The sequence below is a fragment of the Varroa jacobsoni genome, unplaced genomic scaffold (assembly GCF_002532875.2).
Source record: "Varroa jacobsoni isolate VJ856 unplaced genomic scaffold, vjacob_1.0 scaffold_36, whole genome shotgun sequence".
NCBI lineage: Eukaryota > Metazoa > Arthropoda > Arachnida > Mesostigmata > Varroidae > Varroa > Varroa jacobsoni.
This window is the reverse complement of record NW_019212938.1, coordinates 150,065-170,865: the sequence shown is the minus strand read 5'-3', so window position 1 is coordinate 170,865 and position 20,801 is coordinate 150,065. Positions and strand designations below refer to the sequence as shown.

The window sequence follows — 20,801 nt, the reverse complement described above, 5'->3', positions numbered from 1 at the left end:
ATCTATGATATGCCCTTTATATCTACGTTATTCCCTCTTTTATGTTATATGATTAGGTTAGCTCAGCCTCGCCTGATGTGATATACAGTAAACTAATACGTGAAGGTTCGCTATTTTAACCAGTGTTGTTTCGTTTGCCACGATCCGCCTAGTCGTATCCTGCATTTGTTCTTGTCTATCTAACACGTTTGTTCCTTTTAACGTCCTGGTTATATCACTGATTCGTACGTCCTACAATATGTCGCTTGCCTCTGTTTTGTGCGTATTCTTTCCGGGTGCACTTCGCGCGCGTCTTCAGGAAAAGGAAATGCTAAGAGAGCTTGATCTAAAGGAGCAGTGCGGATCCTCCACGACGAGCTCCCTGAGCTGGCCGCTACTTCTGCTCTGTGGACTCCTCACATTGCTGCTGCGACACCGGGATCCGTTTAATGTAGACCAGGATATCAATCTTAGATTCATAGGCCTGAGATAATAGATACTACCAATGTCAGCTACAAAGCCAGCAGGACCGGATACGGAAAGTTGGGACTATGTGACAGTTTGAGCTGGAATCGTTTACATATTCAGAACACAGTTCGAGGCATCATTAGAAATCGATCGGGCAGCCAAAACGCTGTATCGTACATGCAGCACAAATAAAGGAAATGCAGGTTAAAATCAACCATGCTATGAAGTATCCGTCAATGTCTTTTGAGCTCAGTAGGCGTTGACGTAACGAATGGAGTAGTTTTGCATCGATTCCTCGCGCCATGTTGCAAGCCATGATGTCACCTCTTCAACAAGAAATAGTGAAAATATCAACAGTAACTCTGATCCCTTGACCTCTGTACAGACTGCCTCTAATCAGTCTGTCCAATCTTTGTCTTATATCGATAGAGCACTCACCCTTGGGTGGGCTTGGCAACGGGCATTAATAGCAAGCTAATCGTATGGTACGAACCTTCACCGGCCCCGTTTTACTGCTGAAATTTCTCGGTGCGCTGGCCGCGACTGGTTTTGTAGTACACTCTACTCCCTAGTCGTTGACAATACAACTTGTAATAAGAATGATTAGAAACCTATTGATAGTACGATGTATCGAGCCCGGTCAAATGCGGCTGGTTTGACCTGAGTTAATTTTTACTCTATCTCTTGATACCAATAGTAATTACAATGAAGTGTACGCGTGTGCATGTAATACGATGGGGCAATCAAAGGAAAGATAGAAAAGACTTTGTATATACGCATGCATAGACACACAAGTAACAACTATAGACAAATGCTAATTCCTCGAAGAACAATGGCGTTGAGGTTGATAGGTCTGTCGTTTGTATGCCTTCTTATTGGAGGAAATGTAACGAATAACCGCACATAAGGACAGGTTTACGCAGTCTTTGTGAACCTCTCTCAAACCTGTCGCATCAGTAGGAGATAGGTAAAAATGGCTACTAATCTTCGTAGCTAAAATAGGACGAAGGTGATGATGTGTACGCAAAAAAAAAGTTTGAGAATTTTGGCGACGCTAAACATGAGATAGCGCTCACTTCAGAGGGAATACAAAGCACATATATGTAAAAGACAACTTATTAAAATAAAAATTATTGATGCTAGTTCATATAACACAATCACTATTACTAAGTTTCACGACTAAGGAGGACGCATAGATTATCAAAAAGGACGAAGAATATCAAGTAAAAACGACACGCTGCTAAGCATAATTGACAGTGTAAACTCTATTTTGTCTAGTAGGCAGAGATGGTAGGCTTAAAGGAAAGATGGGACGATGCAAAAATGATTGATCGGGATTCGAACGAAGTCGTTCGAGTTCTTCCTGATGCCAGCGAAACGCTTCGCAAATGTTGTTTGTTCATTGAATAATAAGTTCATTATTGATGGTGTTTTTTTGCCCCGCTCAATTGAGATTAACTAGATCTACCCTTCTAACGTAACGAGGCATGATTATTATTATTATTATTTTTGTCACCATAACGAGCTGGTCGTTGAGGTAAATATTATAGCCAACAGACGCGAAATAATTAAATTGATCATAAAATTACTAATATTATTAAGATCAATTTCACAATCGAAGGCAACAATGAACGTGATTTTGTATACGTTTGAGATATAACAAGTAGAAAGGCAAGCGCGTTAGAGATTTTTGTGGGATAAATATAGCCAGAATATATGGACGCAGTGTAGACGGATAGCAGATAAATCACTGTGACTGAAACAGTTGTCAGTACCAATGGGTCAAGTGCAGGGGCTACGACATAAGCCATAAAAATGCCTAAAAACTCAATAAGTAGCAGTTAACATACAGCTATAATAGGATATTCGTACGAGACTTATTTAAGAGGAAGAGGAGGAGGAGGACCGCCACCGAGCTGGTAAAAGGCAGCACGACGAAACATCATAACGTCGAAATGACGCCGATAGCGTCAATGAAGACAACGTTACGTGTATCACGCGGGTGGCGTGAGCACGTAAAAGCCCCTGTGCAATTTTGTATATAGATGAATAATACGAGTACTGGTAGACTAACTAATGAAGAAAAATGGAACGAAACAAAGAATAAATTTACTGATAGTACGACATTTTTCACAGACAGAGACAATTTTACAGATAGAAATCTTCACTTTACTTCGGACAGCCAATCCCAACCAGGTAGTAATTTCACCCTAATATACTCCCTAACAACGTGCATAGGACCGCCTGCGAAGCCGATCGCGATAGAAGTTAGAACGGACACTCGTTCGACGAGGTGACGAGGTTCTGATAAAGCTTCATGTAGAAACGATTCTGTGAGGGAATCCTATACAGACAGGTAGCCATATATCCAGGAGAACGACGATATAATAGAATAGTTATTATGCGAAGCTTGATTATGAAGTGGTTCGCCTTTTTTTTTTCAAGCGGAGAAAAAAGTTCCTTCATTGAAATGGTCACAACGTTTCTGACGCGGCCTTTTTGTGCTATTTGCAGTTGCATCATATCTAGCTTATCTATTTTTAATGTACTGTTATCACGATGGCCGTGACTGTCATTGAGCGTCTTCATTGAATATTTGTAAGTGATTATCGGAAGCGACTGTTTTATCGTCGATGTCAAAAAACGAGTATTCATTTAGCAACAAACAAAAGTAAGTGAAGATGTTCTTCTTTGCGTTGAAGCGACTCAGTTCCGTTGCTGCGCCAGTGGGGGTAATGTGAATTGTTCCCGCTTTACTGAAGTTCTCCGACTTCAGGCCATTATCAAACCATAAGCATATATACTGGGAATAAATAGCGATTCAATGCATTACTGTAGCAGTGTATATCTATCGACATAATTACACGGTAAACTAACTGTACATTTGTGTGTTTCTGCATCGATTTTGATAAGTCAAATCTATCTAACAATAGATTAAGTAACAAATCGTTTCAAATAGACAAATGTTCTCATTTTGTTTGAAATTCTGTGTGTAAACTGGGTCGGCGTATATCGCCGTCGATATTAGTAATCTATTAGATATTTATCATCTAAGTATAGCGGTTTTGCGTCCTCTATCACTGTTTTTCTCAATCGTTCCTGCGTATAGGGTAGCGGAGATACATATGTTTTTTTTTCTACTTCAAGTAGAGAATATTTAATCGTAAACACGTAACACCGAATAGCTACGTCGAAATACTGTCGAGAAGCTCTCGTAATTTGTAGAAAGGAACTGGATAGGGCTAACCGAGGCTGGTAGAAGTAGGCGGTCCTATTTTCCTAGCATATGCCACAATTCGCCCATCCCTATTTGCTCTTGACGGAAAGCAAAGTGTGTTAGTTGTAGATGGCTCGGGAAAAGTGGACGAGATGCCAAATTGATGTAGCTTTCATCAGTTTTCCTTATTGCTAGTCTATCCCCGCCGGGACGGTGCCAGTATTTTCGCACCCGATAATATTGAATGCTTTCTAAGCAAATAGTGCTCGTGAATTGAATAGATAATGTTCAAAATACTACTACATTGGAAATAAATGGTCGTCCAATGGAAATTTTTTTTTTTTGAGTATATATATCGAATGGGTTTACCTTGCATGCTTAGACTGCTGCTTCGTTTAAAAAAAAACCGCCGATTGTTATGCTCTAAAGTTGTTTGTCTCGTTTTTTTTTTTTGTTACATAACGAACGATTCTAAATAGTGCGGTCCAATCGGTTGGGACCTCCTGCTTCATCCAATCCAACTAATATTGACGTTGCTACATTTCCATCTGTCAATCGAAGTCTGCAGAATTGTTTATATCTGTCTAACATTTAATTGTGTGTCCTATAGACAAACTGGACAATGTACGAGTTTGAGAAATTAACATTAGTAAGCAACAAATGGTAACATTACGTGACAAGGACCATATATACGAAATAATCTCATTAATCACGACGGTACCAACTTCGATGATGCTGAATACAATGGAATGATCGATTCAAACGCGCTTAGGTCGGGCGAAGAAATCGAATTGAGAAACATAAGCAGACATAGAGGAAGGGAGAGAAAACTTGGAAAAAGACAAGAAGCATAATAACACAGGGGATGTAGACTGACGCAAAGCTAACAATGGATTTTACGCTATCGTCCGTTGTTATCTTACGAAGATCAAAGCAAGGAAGAACTGAAAAAACGAAAGCAAGGACGAAAATTTAGTAGCGAATTTGTGAAGAATTTGTTAAATTTTTACCACAGTCATGATAACTATTATTAATAAATGTTCATTTTTCAATTATGACAAAAAACGTTTGCGTGTCTTCTTAATACGTAGCCGCACATGGGCATAAGGTGTTCGAGAGTGGGCAGCAAGCTATTCGGGTAGTTGAATAGCCTCCTAGAGGGCTCACGACATCGAAGCGTACGTCAACTGTTCCGTCATTGTGTACTAAGGATTTGTTTATTTCAGCCAAGAAATTAGAATGACGGCATCATGTCTTATGTTCGGATAACCTAAAGCTCTAGAGTTCTAGCGTAATAACGCAAAAATGGTCGGGGCTGGCCGAGACGCCACAAATGATATCGCACGTCATCCAACAATTCCGGATGACTCATCAGAAGTTTACAACGTACAATACTGTATCTCTTCTGGTGAGTATCAATACCTCTAAAAGGTAGCATTTCACTTCCCCGTCAATCAGATAAGTTAGCTGATAATTACTATAAAGCAAAATGTCTAAATATATAGCTTGGAAGTATCAAACATAACACAGTCACCAGCCTGATTCTCTCTAAATATTTATAGACGTAAATGTGTGGGCCGATAAGTGGGGCATCAGGACACTTACATGATCCTGTAAAATAAATGGCATTACTATTAAATAAGGATATCTATTTCCAATCTCTGTTTTATACGAATGGATAAGTCGGGATTTTTTATTCAACGGGCAGTCGTGGCTACAGTTAATTGTGCCAGCGCATCAAATCAATGATGTCTCTCTATTCGAATGAAATTTTAGGCTGTAATTTCGTCGTGAAGTCAATAAAACAAAGTGTAATTTCTTAAAATACCATATAATCTAAATTCTATATTTGCTCCTTGAAGACAAGTTAGATTATTGTTAGCAAAACGTAAAAAAAAAGTAGCCAATCGGCGAGTAAATGAATGAAAGCCGTAAATTGATTTAATACTCTGTTTTGGTTTATTGTAACATTGTAGTTATATAGCAGCATCGATATAAATAACAGCCAACAAATTCAATGCCGATCAATACGGGATCGTTTTCACTGACCAGTAAGCATTTATTTAGTAAGCACAACATAACATAACACAGTCGTCACTTCAAACACGCGGAAAACACGAAAAACGTCTCACCCCTGATTCTTCATGGATAGTCACCTCTATTTTAGTAATATATTTACATTCTATTATCAACGTTTGTTCAACCCGTGCCCAAACAATCGCCTCCGTCACTCTGGCATATACATACATACATACATATGCGCGCGCTACAGCTTTACGTAATGCTCGTCGTTTGACTCCATATAAAAATAAATATGATAAAAGATAGTAAAATAACGTCTAAAGACCTGATAAAGCGAACGTGACAGTGGGGTACTACAAACTGGAATAACAATAATAATAATAACAACAATCGTAATTTTAATTGAAGATACAGATAAACACACGGGACGACATTGGCATCATTGTCGCTTAGTCAACTTCGAGCTTAGACGACGGCTCTTTGTAAAATGAAATTCGATCGAAAACCCAGTGACTGTTGGTCTCCTACGATAGTCACCATTATCCTCGATTGATTCTACGTTACAGCTTTGGTGCCGCGGTCTGCTAGGTCCACCATATTTCGAATACATATCACGCGAAAAAATCATACAAATATTCTATGTAAGATTTTTTTTTGTTTCAGTCATTAAATGAGTCGATCATACGGAATGTGTAGCTCCTCGTAAACCGGACACAGTGTGTCTGGCTGGTCGTTCTCTATGACGTCACGGTGGTCGTTTTGGCCGTGCGCGATCTTCACGATCTGAATATATCGGCCAGTTATGCCGTTGCTCTGCGCAATTTCAATACAATTTGAACTAGTGCTATGATTACTTTGCATTTGTTGCGTCACAGTTTCTTTATTGGATAGAAGATTTGATGTACTAGTTTCACCTATACTGGCGTTGACTACTTCGTTTTCTTTTGACCCGCCAGCGTCAGAAAGGGTACGGCGTAACAGGCTAGATTTTTCGGGAACCTTTGGTGCCTGAAAAACGCAACAATGAATACGATATTAGCGAACAAACGGGTGCTTCTCTAATTGAAAGCATATTTCGGTCCACCCGTACTAACGTACATTGAACGACTACAGGGGACTTTTATCGTCCCCACTGTGGCAATCTGCTAAAAACGTAAACTTCATAGCATATCCCTATTTTCGTTGATGTCTCACCTTTTTGGGGGTAATGTGTCGTCAAGTGTATAACGATGCATATCTACATACGGCAAGACTAAGCTACTTTGGGTTGCTATTTTTCCGTTACACTTTATTTGAGCAGCAGTCGTCGGTGCGTGCTCCGAAGTACTTACCCAATTCGGGCCTCTGGTGTAATTGCTTTTCACCCGACGAGGGGGTAGCCTTGACCCAGAGTCATTCGCATCTGACCTATTTGACAGGCTTGTCTTCTTGTTTTTGTTGTACCTCTTTCGCGGAACGGCGTAGAGGTCATCTAGAGAATCGCGCTCTTCAGCACCAGACCCCAAAGAGCCGGACGAACTCCTCTCTGAAGCTAAAGATTCTCCTTCTAAGGAGCCAACCGACTCCATCGAGTGTCGCGTGTCCGACGCGTTGTTGTTATTTTGTTTTTTTGGAGAAATATCTTTGGCTTCTTTAATAATGATATTACCTTGAACTGTAATCGACAGCTGACTGCGCCGCTTCTCTTCCTTTATCTCTTCTTCCTTAACGAGATCAAGCAGCTCCTGATAGACCTGGTAATTGTTTGCACATAAAAAATAAGCCTATGCTTTTCTCTTCATCATCCAGAGAACAGCTTACATTTTCAGATCGTCTAGCGGATGCCTACGTATAATATTTAATACTTAAAACAACGCTTAACGGTAGTATCGGATGCAAAACTACAAATACGTGCAATGTTCCGCACCAATCGTTGATGAAGCCTTTGATGAAAATCAGTAGCTTCATAAACGAAGTAAAAAAAACAAAGAACAATCTTGGTCCATCCGAAAGAAAATTTAGGACAGATCTATATATTAAAAAAGTAGAATCTAATTAGAGTAGAAGTATACCTAGAAACCTAAAGATATGCAGCTAGGCTACGGATGGTCATGGCCACCATAACAGATATCACAGGCTTGTCACTGTGAATAAACTGCCTGAAATCTATTGACCTCAGCTAACTCTATACAATACTAGGCTGGTCTTTCCTCCCTATATCGGCCGGGCCGACTTCTAACAGACGCACGAGGATTGAATGGGCCTTCGGCTGACGCTACATAAACATAAAACAATGGGACCAAAAGCAGATGAAATGCCGCATGCAGAGTCAATACACGATGTCTGATCCAACTTGACGTACGCCAGACACTTTGATCAAGTGATTCTATAAAATGGAGATAAAGGGAAAAAACGTCTGCCAGAACAAACCTGTTCCCCTGAGGCGTACGCTGAGGTAACGACATCGGGAAGGTCTTCTTCGCGCTGATCTTTGCCATTTCCATCCTTATGCTGACGAATTTCCTCATAGATGTCTTGGTATGAGTAATCCTCTCGTTGGTATAGTTCGTCTTCCCCCACTGCGACAATTACATCGATGATCTCCTGGCTTTTGCGCGGCCGGAATTTTGTAGTTTTCTCAGAACCAAAAGGCTCTGAATACGGAGGTTCTTCAGGCAACTGATATGCGTCGACAGGCCCCGTGTAACTTGGGATCTAGAAAATAGGTCAGATTCATGTTGATATTATATTGGTCATTTTGATGTTCTCCTATATAAGGAGAATCACTAATCCTAACATACCAGTACATAACAGTAACGTAGAAAAGAGTTGATCCTAATTTTTTAGGTAATTATGATCGATTTAGATCAAAGTTTTAAATCTCCGGTCGGCATATCTTGTAGTATAAATTCTTATCTATATCCATCGTATCAGTATTACGTATTTAATATTAACAAACTACAAGAAGGGATTAAATTAGACAGTCCGTCTACAGAAACAAAAGATAACCACAGTACCCTAGAGCTTCTCGAATATTGTTGTCAATAAAGGTCAATTAAGCGTTCATTACCTCAATAACAGTTACGCCATCGGCCGAGCTGGTGTTAATGTGCTGTGCCAGCGAACGCTGTGGAGGTATCTTTGGTGCACTAACGGCATTGGCCGACGGCAGTGAGAGTGGTGGTACAGGTGATTCCGGTATTGAGGCTAGTCCTGCGATACTTGCAGGCCGAGCTGGTAACGCTGGTGGCGTGGAAGGCAGTGATGAAACGACTGATACTGGCCTGAAGATGATACGAATTCTAAGTTTAGCTTCGAACGCTACGAACTAAAGCAATTTAGCGAATTTGCATGTAGATAAAATCCGTGCCGCGATTTATCGAGGATCAACAGATCAATACTCAGTTCTCGACGTTAACTGACCATCACATTTTATATTTGTATGCACGTATTCATAGAAGCTTGCTAACACTAAGCTTACGACGAGTTAAAAATCTACCAGGGTTCTCATTTATTTTCATGTTCGAAACGCAAACGCACGCTGATGCATACAAGTGTAAAATGAACATACAGCCTTAGCTGTTTATTAGCCATTCGCGTAGTTGACACCTCTTACAGCCTCTGTCACGACATCGAATTTGATGCTGTACTTCAAGTTCATCCTGTACATCTGGTATTAGCGACTTCAAAAGAAGCTGGTAAAAGCCAATGCCGAGTACGCGCATTGATCGTTTAGTATCACCGAATGGTAAAATGAAACCTTCTTTCGATTGCCTAAAAAACAAAAGGCTTTCTTTTTTCCAGCCTCAATGCCTGTCCGTCGTGAGCGAAAAAACCTTACAGTCTTATATTATATACAGCCCAATAACGTTTGAAAGGGCCGGCTCATTCTCAAGTTTAAAAGAGCAAGTGTCCTTTCTCCAGTTCTACAAGCTGTAAGGTCAAACAAATGTTATGAAGACCGTAAGACGAATACATGTTTTTGCTGAGTATTTAGCGATATCAGATTTATGTATTATGCCTGGACGACTAGTTCCACAGATATAAAAAGCAGTTACCAAAATAGCCCAAGTTCTACCATTATGACTTAATCGATTCTCGCTTCTGTCCCTCAAACTAAAAAAATGATATGTTTTTTTTGCAAAAGACAAGCAGCTTATTTAAAAAAAAAAAAAAAAAAAAAAAAGTGTGGGGTTATGGAACAATACTCAACCTATTTTTCCTAATGTGTTCACGATGGTGCGGTGGGTAACGTGTTTGCATCTTAAGGCTAGCCGTACGAAGTAACGCTTAAGTGCTTAAGTTCCGGACACTTCGCCCGAAAAACGATTGTTGGGTTTCAACAATCAAATACACTTCTCTCATTAACAAAATTATATTTTCAATAGAAATTCACTGTTGAGATAAAAAATTTCAACCCAGCAAGTATTTGAACCAGGACATTTCAAAACTTAACGGTACCATTACCATTATAAAGCAAGTTGACGTCAAATTAGACTTTACACGCGAAAAGTTATTTTTTCTTGCGTTTTTCAAAAAGGAAGTCCGAAACGAAATTAATGAACATGTTGATATATCGCAAACGGAAAACACATTCCCGTTTCTAGTGTGTTCGCCTATCCTTGACTGGTCCTTTACGTATTTAACGTAATATAGAGGGTTTTTTTAGCGGGGGCGAGGAGAATACCCCTCCCCCAATCAAAGGACTTAACAAGGATAAAGCTGATCTAGCTTGTGACAAGCCATCATGTTTTCACTTGTTTCAGCCTATATCGTCGTCAACAAATGGCAAAGCCTAGCTGACAATTGTCGGCAATGCTAATAAACCTCACCCTTGCGTCCCCGTTGTCTAAGTACATAGCTTACAATACGTAAGTGCTTATTGCATTGTGCGTGCGCCATTGAAACGTGAACTGAACAGGCAAATCATCATAAGTAGCAATAAGTAAATTGTCAAAAGGTCAAACAACGACAAAAAAATTGAATGTAGTGAATGAGTAAATGAGCTGCTGCATAACCTAAAGTTATGTTGCTATAACAGAGGCGACGGCGGTGTCGAAGCCGGCGATATCAACTATGGATAGCCCTCAGGGCAGATGACGAGACAGCAAAAGACATCAACTAAAAAGTAAGCAATCGGGTATATGCGTGTGAGTCCACGTAAAGAAAATTAAATATAGCACGCTAACGAAAACAGTTGCGATTATGATCAAGTTTACCACTATTATTTACGTAATCACGTTTAGCAGGAACAATATACCCAATTACATAAAGACCTGATCGGGTCACTTGAAGCCTGTGCTAAGTCAAGGTGTCAGGGCATTTTGAAACAAATGTCGCGGTTCGCGCGCATCTGTCTACTTGAGCGTAATGCCGATTTGTGGATCAATATGCTGTCTACGTATGTACGTGGTATTACGTACGATTTTGTTCAAATAACGATGATTTATCTCTATGTGTATTAGAAAGATTCAATTTAATACACGTATTGCGAACTAAAACTTATTCAGGTAGCCATTATCCATTGAACGATCTACTCAGTCGATTGAAAAAGGGTCACCGTTAAAATATACATATATAGTAGTAGTACACCCTATCTATTTAGGTGAAAGAAAAACAAAAAAAATACGCAAGGATATTAAAAAGGCTGCTCGTTTCTTTTACCTGAAAAGTGAACCGTGCTGACTACTGTTAGCGCTGCTCATACTCAATCGGGGCTGCAGTGTTCCCAGCGGTGGTAAATCATCCTTGCGAATCGTGCAGGACAAAATCGAGGTAGTGGAACTTGAACGGGTCAGAGGCCTAAGCGTTCCTCCCCTATCTTTTGCTGATGGCACGATCGTAATATCATGCGATCGGCGGTGCCTAGTTAAGGTTCATGAAATTAACCAATCATAAACAAAACAGAGAGAACAGACGGTTACTTTCTAACAAAACGAGCCCAGCTTGCAGACAGACTTTAATATGAGCGAGTCCCTTGAACAACTAGCACTATTTCCAAAGGAAGAACGTGTCCACTTTCAGCTGGAGGATTGTCAATCGCATCTCGATTTAACGGCACGTGTTGAACGTGAAGCTTTCGGACTCTCCCAAACATACTGTAATTTTTTTGTATACAGATCTCAAGTATATCTTTTATAGTGCACTTTGAAGCCACTGAAGTATCTAGGGTTAGTAGGAATTAAAGCAGATTAAAGCAGACTCTTGGCTTTTTCATAATCGACGGCGATACCGTAGTCACTACTACCTATTATAACGAGAACTAAAACGCCTGTACAACGTCGTTCCACATATTACCCGCAGTTTCGTTCGGAAACAATCCGTCAACGCCGTAAATGGCCGTCTCACAGTCGGAGATCTTCGGGAAGCATATTCGAGGTCTTCAGTGCTGTGCACCTACCTAATTTTTAGTTGTCTAATTTTATAAGAACCAATGTGTAGATAAGAACTTCCTACTTGTGCGACACATGCACGGCTCTCCGGCGGCCATCTTATGAGTTGCATCCCCCAGCAACTTTATTATTTTGTTTTTTTGTATTGCTATTATAATATGTCAGTTGACTGGTTGGAACGACTAATCGGGCAGTTTGTGCACGCTAAGCTCGTCGAGGATCAGGGATCTGCCGGACCTAATATTGCATTTCTAATTCGGAGACCTTACCTTGTTGGCTATCCAGTAACGTGGGAACTGGTCAATCCTGTTTGCGAATATACACGCATGTTTCAGATCTCTAAAAAAAATTGGCCAGGACAAATTGGTAGTACTAGTATGCTATGTGCACTCGTATAGATTTTTTTTCCCGTCTCAATTTTGCATTAATATTAAACTATTCGAAATTGGAATGATGGCTTAAGACATCATTTCATTGGGGTTCCAGACTGTGTGTATCAGAAAAATTGCGCCACTAGATATAGAACAAGGTAACGTTTGACTAGATGTACATTGTTTGAATGTAGTGTATGGTTTTATCATGTGTCCAACTTATTTTTAATGGGTAAACAAGGGCGAAGCATACACCACTCATGATTCGGATATCGTACGTATATTTTGTTCTTTATATATTTTTATGTAAATTTCAGCCGATTTATCTCGTGCTCATAACTAAGCGAACAAATAGCCATTTTATCAATGAGAACGCCATCAAATTTTTTTATAATAAAAAAGTTTTTTTTGTTGCTTCTGCCTGTTGTGCTGAGAAATGTTTTTCCAAAAATGATCAAATAATTTCCCTTTGCTTTGTTTAAGCTAAATACCTGCCACGATATGACAAAACAGAATGTCTCTTCCAAGGACCATTTGCCAGTGTAAAAAAACCTGGCTCACATTTTGACGGCATAATCATACGTTAAGCACGTTTTTTCAACTGCGTTGTGTCTCTACCGAATCGACTACAGGATGATTCACCTAGAAATGATATTGATCGTATTAACTGTTTTATTTGAGGTATTCCATGTAAGCTTCAAACCAGATCGATGGGTCCGCTCCCCAGGTCGTTCCGGCCAACGGGAACGACATCAAGACAGTGCTTTCCCGTTACCGGCGCTGTTACTCTTTAAGCTAAAGACAACAAATATAAGAAATGGTTCTCACATCCCGTGCTAGCGTCAAGCGTAGACAACACAGCTTCGATATATTTATAGTCATCAGTAAATGAAGACGGTGATCGTACCTGCACATCTGTATGTCGGTCAATAGATAACGCAACCGATCTAGAAAGCCGCAAAGTACACTCGAACATACGACAGGCACTGAAGTACCACCAGAAATATTTTCCATTCCGTACGTGTATCCTTATAGAAACGATTAACTTAAATGGCCTCTAGTTTTTATGATACTAGATTTATTATTATTTGCCCTGATATACTCAGCCATCGGAGGGCGGAAACGATATCTATTTGTATTGTGTATTTAAAGTAACAATACTTCGCCTCGAATCGTTACTGCCATTGGCATGGGGAAGCAGCAGCGAGTAAAGGGCCGACTTTGCCAAGATACCACAACATAGAATGACAATCATGAACGATGGTGTCACCCCTGTCGACGACCTTGTCAAGGGAGTGGCATAGCCAAAAAATAGCGCTCTTTCAGGACCAGCATTGGGCACTTCGCTCGCTGGGCTGCTATGGGCAAAATTAACGTTATGAAAAGTATTTATTTCCATAAACGGTAATAACAGGCTGCCTATTGTATGAAGCGACTAGCCAGATAGGTTGGTCCGCTACCGTACATTGGATACCCTGAAAACGGTCGGGACCGATTCGGTGTTTGCACCTTTTTCGGTTTTGCTGGCCAAAATGTCGAATAACCGAAATAACAGAAACTCGTGTCACACTGCATCACACAGAGCTACATAATGCTATTGAGCTTAACTATGGCTTAAAAACGACTAGTCGGTGAGATAATCGAATCGACGTTACGTTAACGTTCACTGGCTTCGGATCAAAAATGGGTATCCGATTAGAGATAAAGGTGGCGCCTGATCGATGAATTCGAATGGGCGTCATCGTTGTGATATCATCCGAACGGCTCCGAACAAGATTCATTTTCATCCTTAGATGAGTCAAATTTGGGTGGACGCTATAATTATTAATGGGTAAGGCTTGGCTGTATATGGTTAATGTGAGATAATTTAACAGAAGAATAAAGGGCTGTCTATGGGAACTATGACAACGAGATCAGCAGATCGATCCCAGGTCGCCGGAACGTGTTCTCTGCTCGCAGCCACACGAATTGCTGCTTGGCTCGAATTGGTATCGTCTCTTTGGTAGAACCGAACGCACAAAGGTCAAATTTTCCCTGCGATAATTTTGATCAAAGAGTCATTTCTGATTAGGCCATTCTTATACTTATCCAGATACATCCGATCGTTTGTATGCGGATAGAAGTAAGTGGAGGATGGCAGCCAAAGCAAAGCAGCTCTACCGCAACATGATTATATAAAATATTCTCAAAGATGAAATCGGCCCTTGTGAGAACGCAGTTCAAGTTCAGACGAACTACAAGCGCTCGAAGGATCAGCCAATGAAAGTCTGGTCAGAAATGACAAGACTGTCGAATCAGATACCACTTACCCCACTTCAGATACGTATATGGGAATAAGGCAGTGAAAAGATATGATTACTGGACCACAAAAGATCATCATCTTTTATTAACATACAAAATGTCGAGTAAATGTACACACAGTTGCTCGTATCCGCCGGGCTGAACTTTACTACTACTACAAAAAAAAAGCCTAAATTATTCCAGGCAGGACAAGCAGATGATAATAGGAGTAAAGAAAACAATTATTTAGTCTTTGGCGTTTTAATTGTGTCCAGTTATTGTGGTCATTATAGTGATACTGAAATGGTCATTATCAGTAAGCGAAATATGTCCCATTGCGGCTCATCATCTCTCCGTATATTATACATTACAACAAAAGAACCACAACAATTACCGGAAAAATCGAGCCAGCTTCCTTACGTAATAGATCTCTTACCAGATCAGTCCTCGCTTCACAGTATATAGTCAACACTCAGACGCTTGTTGGTACTATCTTAATGATATGCCTAAGTGGTCATATACACTGATTGTACAACGGTCATATAACTCCGTCGCGAGCGTTGGTAAGCTGCTGTTTGTCTGCGCGTTACGATATCATCGCTCGCATATATTACAGGTACCGTTCACCCGAAAACACCAAACGTTACGTAAAATGGACCGATCAACGCTCAAATGAAATTCACCGTAAGGAGCACCGTAAGCAATGATAATGCACGCATTGACACCGGGCCAAGTAAAAATAGGGCGTGATTTGACATTACGTTACGCCTGTCATTGCTATTGCTGATCCCAAGCTGTTTCTCAGCGCCGACTTATGGTGTCATCGCTTTACCCCATAGCGGAACAACTAAGTTATATTTTATAGCGTATTTAGACATGTATTTCATTTGTTGTATTGACGACTTGAACAAAGTTACGCGCATTGTGTGAACGTGCGTAAGAATAATCAGGCCCGTCTGGGTGCGCCTTCTAACGGGTGATGTATATTAAATTTGTATCGCAACGACCTGGCTGATATTGCGGACGAAGTAAGGACGAGCCGTCAAAATGTGAATGTTTTCATTGTTGATAACAGATAATTTTTGCTCTTCCATATAAGATAATTAGTATTTTTTTTTAATAACTTACTGTAATATTTTATCATGCTCATGCACGTGTTGCGTCTCCTGGTGCCCGTGAAGAGACGGTAGTAGAAAAGTCGTTTAGAATCTCGAATTTGTTATGCTCACGTTTTACTACTAGCTATGTTTCCTGGCGGCCAAGCGTCATATGTGTCCGTATAGGTAGCGCTATAGTGAACAAAAAAAAGGCGTTATATAACACTTCCTGAGTAAATTTAATAAGAATCGGGTTTGAATGTTAATTACTTACCGTAAAAGACAGCTACGAAAGACATCGAGAACACAGAACATCTTGCCGTCGTTCAACGAAACGTCGAGCGAGCATCGATCAAGCGACAACGGTTACTGTTCGTATTTCGTGCTTCTTTAATTTCCGCTAGCTCTAAATTACGGAATCCGTTTTCCGACAAGAAGCGAATTCGGTCGGCTCAGAATTTACCCGTCTGTGGGTCGGTCAGCCGTTAGATCCTGAAGAATCAGATACAAAAACAACCCATTTACTTAGTTTTTTGTTACTTGCAGGGCCTCACTCAAAGATTGGCAGCTAAAATATTACCTCGTTGTTATTTTCGACACCGACTCATCGTGAGGGATGCAGTTATATCCGGTTACCCACCCCATACTGAAGCTATACTAATGAGGTTAATCTTGCGTGACAGCTCTACACATATATGTAACGCGCGTACTGTCATTATAGATGAATCTGTCCCCGTCCAACGATTGTGCGCAGATATGATCCAGTCGAATATATGATTTGTAAAGTTTAACGTAAATTTTCGTACCAACAAGAAGCAGGGCCTCCTATACAAAAGGGCAAATCAGATATATTAATTTCTAGTCAGGGTCATAGTTCGTAAGGTAATAGTTAGGGTCAACTGATGGGCTCACTCGTCGGTGACTTATACCGAAAAAAAAATACGCTTGAGTTCAACTAGGCGCTTTGAATCAACAATCAGAAGAGCTGGTTTCGGAAGTAGTTTAGTAAAACTGTAGTATTAGCACTGGCAGTAACAGCGTTACAGTGATTAACAAAGAATCCAGAATAGGTAGAAAAAGTCTTCTTAGAGTACTATAAATTTAAATGAGCTCCTATCCAGCCGTCGGTTAAAGGAAAAAAGTACCCCATAGAAATCCCGATTGCAGACCTACAGGCGTGACAGCGTTATGGCCAATAAGCCTTATTAAAGTGCGTTGTCGTGTTGAGCATAATTACTTACGCACACTTCGACGCTAGTTCAAATGTAACAATTAAGGAAATAATAGGTAAACGAAAATAAAGAGTCATTCCTAATATTATTCACTGCTTGTGTGGTTCCCATGCTATTTTATAGGTCCATAGAAGAAACCCCAGATAAGCCAGCGAATCTATGAGGCTATACCTAAAAAAGGACCTACCCAACAAAAAAAGAAGCCGCGAAAGCGATAATAAAAGAATTGATATGATAGAGTTCGAAGTGCAAGGTACAAAGGACCTGTTACAGCAGGGCAGTCGACGCCTTTCCTTGAGAGTTACATGATTTTTGTCCGAATAGTTGAGTCAATGTTTATAAACCTAGATTTCGATTTGTATTTATCTAATAAAATTGGCTACATCTCTATGGCTAGCACGAATATACACGGTTGAGAATTTTTATTAATTATCCGATAAATATGTATTAACCCTGTAGCGCCGTCAGTGAATCTCTTAAAAGTCAAATTCGGTTAACACAATTAATTGGGTCAGCGACGTACGACGCAGTCGATCTCTATGTTATCTTGCAATAACGAAAAGGCCACCAAACAAACAAAAGACCGACCTATCAACAGTTAGCAATAATCTCACTATTATCGAAAATTATATTTTGGCGGTCGGTAAAATTTGCTTCCCGAGAAAAAAATTCAACCCAAGTTCGCTCATTGAAACCGTTGTTGTGCGTGCCAATGTATTTGGTGCGCCATCCGATGCCCCATTCACCTTCACACCATTAGTACAACTTTATTAAGTTGTGATTATTATCAGTTATTATAGGATTGTTGTCGGTACTGTATCTAGATTTTATCGATACTGTTACTTGAATACTAGATCTAAGCGAGTCATTATACATAATAAATTTCGAGTTCCTCGAATTTGAAGTTCGAAGAACTTGTGTATCTTGGCGATTTTCGACTACTGTGTTATTGAGACATATTTTTTCCCGTTCCAATAGCTACCCCAATTTCGGTAAAGTAATACCAGTTATAAGTTACGCTCAGCGCTGCCAAAATGGCCTTTTGCGTGCAGTACAAGATCTGCCCTGGACCTCGAGACAATTCGAATATATATATTTATACACGTTCGGTAAAGACGAGTGGGCAGATTGTGTGCTTTCTTGGAGACCGAGCCTCGTGACGTTTGCAAATCCTGGGTACACAGCAAATGCGGTTTCCTAACCAGGAGCAACAACGTTTTCTGTACTCTACTTGGCTATCATGGAGCTTTGGTTAAGCGGATAACATGGAAGTTCCAGGAAAAGCTCTCTTTGCATACTTTCAGTTTTAAATTGATTGGCTAGGTTTTCGATTAGCGCACACAGATCGTTCAGTGGATTTATTACGCAAGAGCATTGTGATCCGTGTCGTTCGCTCCACGGCTCCTCTGCTAACAAGATTGGCAGACAAAAGGAAAACTACTTTTACAAACACTACGATATCAATTTTCGACATTTATAAACACAAAATTATAGAACTAACAAACGATACATATGCGCTAACAAAGGTACCTGGAAATAACAAATTGCCATTTGACAAACATGAACCTGAGACTGCTTTGCAACGGGTTAGTCTGAGGACCATAGCAAATCACATCGTGAAGAGTCGCTAGGAACAAACAGTTCCGCTTGTTCGGTTAGGTAGTAAAAAAGAAGTTGATTCGAAATACTTCAGCGAATCATACTAGACATAATGTATAGATCGATGGATTGCTCGAGATACAGACAGCTCAAATTCGGAATAGGCTACCTTTTAACAATGTGTGTGTGTTAATACCCATTATGAACAGTATTTTACTCATCTTGTAAACACCCGTTGACAATACAGGTTACATTACGTCTATTGTATATTCTCTGGCTAGATTGATTTCGGTTACAATTGGGCTTAAAGATTCTCTCTTCTTTACAGCCGGGACAAGACAAGTATGTGGCATTACGGCACGATCACCTGTGACGGCCAATTACGATAACGTGCTCCGTGCCAATGACGAAAGGTAGAGGCCAGACTCAATCTGGATATCCTCATTGAAACAAAGTTTTTAGTTTCGAACGTCAGCCTACTCTACTATCATGCTAGGCGATTGTTTCGGCGATGAGTTATTGAAAATGAGGGAGAACAGTTATTGAAATCACATGCTTGTATGAACGAGTCGCACAATAATCAGCACAAAGTTGGTCTTGGTAGCCAGCTCTAGTACTAATGAATTTTTGTTTGACTCGTACACGTGCATAGAATCTTTTTGTAGATTTCTACACTATAGTGACACGGCTCCTAAAACGATAAATGGGAGTTTTCGATTCAAGCCAACGACGACCTCTTTTGCGTAGAGTTCGATGTCAGATAGCACTTCGTCAGGAGAACCAATCCGTTTCTACAAAGGACTAGCTTTCCCTGGTTCCGTACAACTTCGATAAGCATTCAACACTAGCTTCCATCACTTCTTCTGTAGTAAGCATAAGAACTATATATCGTCAGATATCGAATAGTTACCTTAAATAATGTGTGTGTTTAGCTGGGACAGTATTTAATTGTTACCATAATGAAAACTAACTGTATACTGATTAATAGCATCACTGAATTGCTGAGTACATCGAGACGTTATAGGCCAATACCTGTAGCTGCGGTTCAACTGTATGACAGCGGCGGGCGTTGTGTCCCTAGATGGCGTCACCTCCTCGACGAATAAGGAACGATGCTGCCGTTACGGTTGCTCCGTTTCCAGGCATTGATTAGGAACATGTGGATTGCTCTTCAGCTTACTGCGGGCCTTCGATTAGTACCAAGATCAACTTGCCCCATTTACACGGGCTTCTTTTTCTAAAGAAAGATAGCATTCTACGAAAAGAGCAGATTTCGCATAATTCACACCGCCAAAACGTACCTCACCGTCAAACGGACTCCCTTATCGAACGGACGTCGACAGCGCTAATAAATGTAGTTAGTAGATTTACCGAAAAAGAAAGACTTTTTCTGCCTTTAAACTGAGCACAATTTAAAGCCAAGTAAGAAGTGTTTATCTTATTTAAGACCTGTTCATTCAGCTATTTTTCTTCGAATACGTTAAATAGAACGGCCCTACAGGCTTGAACTAGCCTTGTAGCTTAGTTACTGCGTAAACAGCATTATCCTGTTCGATTATCCATTTATCCAGGTAACTCGGAGAACTATGCCGTGCAACGCGCGCATATGCGAGTGAATCATGCCGTCCATGATATTGTCCTTCAACGGCGTGGCCTGCTACAGTATTGTCTCCTTTTCTCGTATCTACAGTGAACGATCTGCCGCAACGGGCAGTTGAAGGGACCACATCGCAGGGAAACGTTGCATGAACAGCAACAGGTAGGAACCATGATGGTCAGATAATGACTATAGTTAGCGAAAGTCGTAAAACACAAACCGAGCATCCAGGAAACACTCAGTCCCGGAAGAACAATGGTCTCGAAATCAATAATGGCTTATAAAGTTTAATAAACTACAGCAAAGACGGCCCCTACGGTACGTATATGGACTATATAATATAATATTGAGAGTGTGCATATTATATCCTGTTTTATTATTAAAAAAAATGAGCACATTATCCGAATTCAGAGAGCAGTCGAATCTAACATTTTTTTTACTCCGCTCGACGTGCGCTATTAGGGAAGTGAGTGATGACAATTTTATGACGAATCATGCTGCTCATGATGGTGCTAGTTAATGATAACCGTGACTTTTACTGCATAGGAAACCATTTTTGCTGCTGTTG

The 20,801-nt window shown here is 40.3% G+C and overlaps 2 protein-coding genes and 1 long non-coding RNA gene across 9 annotated transcripts in view; 2 read left to right on the top strand and 1 right to left on the bottom strand.

Annotated features, from left to right (window-relative positions):
- stj (voltage-dependent calcium channel subunit straightjacket) overlaps positions 1 to 4,729 on the top strand; it is a 42,784-nt gene extending 38,055 nt beyond the window's left edge. The window contains exon 26 of the mRNA XM_086968024.1: positions 299 to 4,729. Within this exon, the coding sequence (XP_086824150.1) occupies positions 299 to 472 (174 nt within the window). The 3' untranslated portion in view covers positions 473 to 4,729. The remainder of the gene's footprint in view (positions 1 to 298) is intronic.
- Positions 4,730 to 5,600: 871 nt separating this feature from the next.
- LOC111259713 (uncharacterized) overlaps positions 5,601 to 20,801 on the bottom strand; it is a 39,445-nt gene continuing 24,244 nt past the window's right edge. For 2 of the 4 annotated variants that reach the window (XM_022831911.2, XM_022831916.2), the window contains exons 2-7: positions 16,080 to 16,297; positions 11,330 to 11,530; positions 8,736 to 8,949; positions 8,096 to 8,380; positions 7,018 to 7,419; positions 5,601 to 6,694 (exon numbers count right to left, since the gene is read on the bottom strand). In XM_022831911.2, the coding sequence (XP_022687646.1) occupies positions 6,353 to 6,694; positions 7,018 to 7,419; positions 8,096 to 8,380; positions 8,736 to 8,949; positions 11,330 to 11,530; positions 16,080 to 16,120 (1,485 nt within the window). In that variant the 5' untranslated portion in view covers positions 16,121 to 16,297 and the 3' untranslated portion in view covers positions 5,601 to 6,352. Of the gene's footprint in view, positions 6,695 to 7,017; positions 7,420 to 8,095; positions 8,381 to 8,735; positions 8,950 to 9,878; positions 10,138 to 11,329; positions 11,531 to 16,079; positions 16,298 to 20,801 lie in introns of those variants that run through there. The other 2 variants (XM_022831935.2, XM_022831925.2) reach the window with 2 other exon arrangements.
- LOC111259735 (uncharacterized) overlaps positions 10,372 to 20,801 on the top strand; it is a 32,874-nt gene continuing 22,444 nt past the window's right edge. Inside the window, exons 1-4 of one of the 4 annotated variants that reach the window (XR_002679811.2) lie at positions 10,372 to 10,793; positions 18,965 to 19,049; positions 19,289 to 19,504; positions 20,208 to 20,395. This is a non-coding gene — a long non-coding RNA (uncharacterized LOC111259735). The remainder of the gene's footprint in view (positions 10,794 to 18,964; positions 19,050 to 19,288; positions 19,505 to 20,207; positions 20,396 to 20,801) is intronic. The other 3 variants (XR_002679812.2, XR_015310739.1, XR_002679810.2) reach the window with 3 other exon arrangements.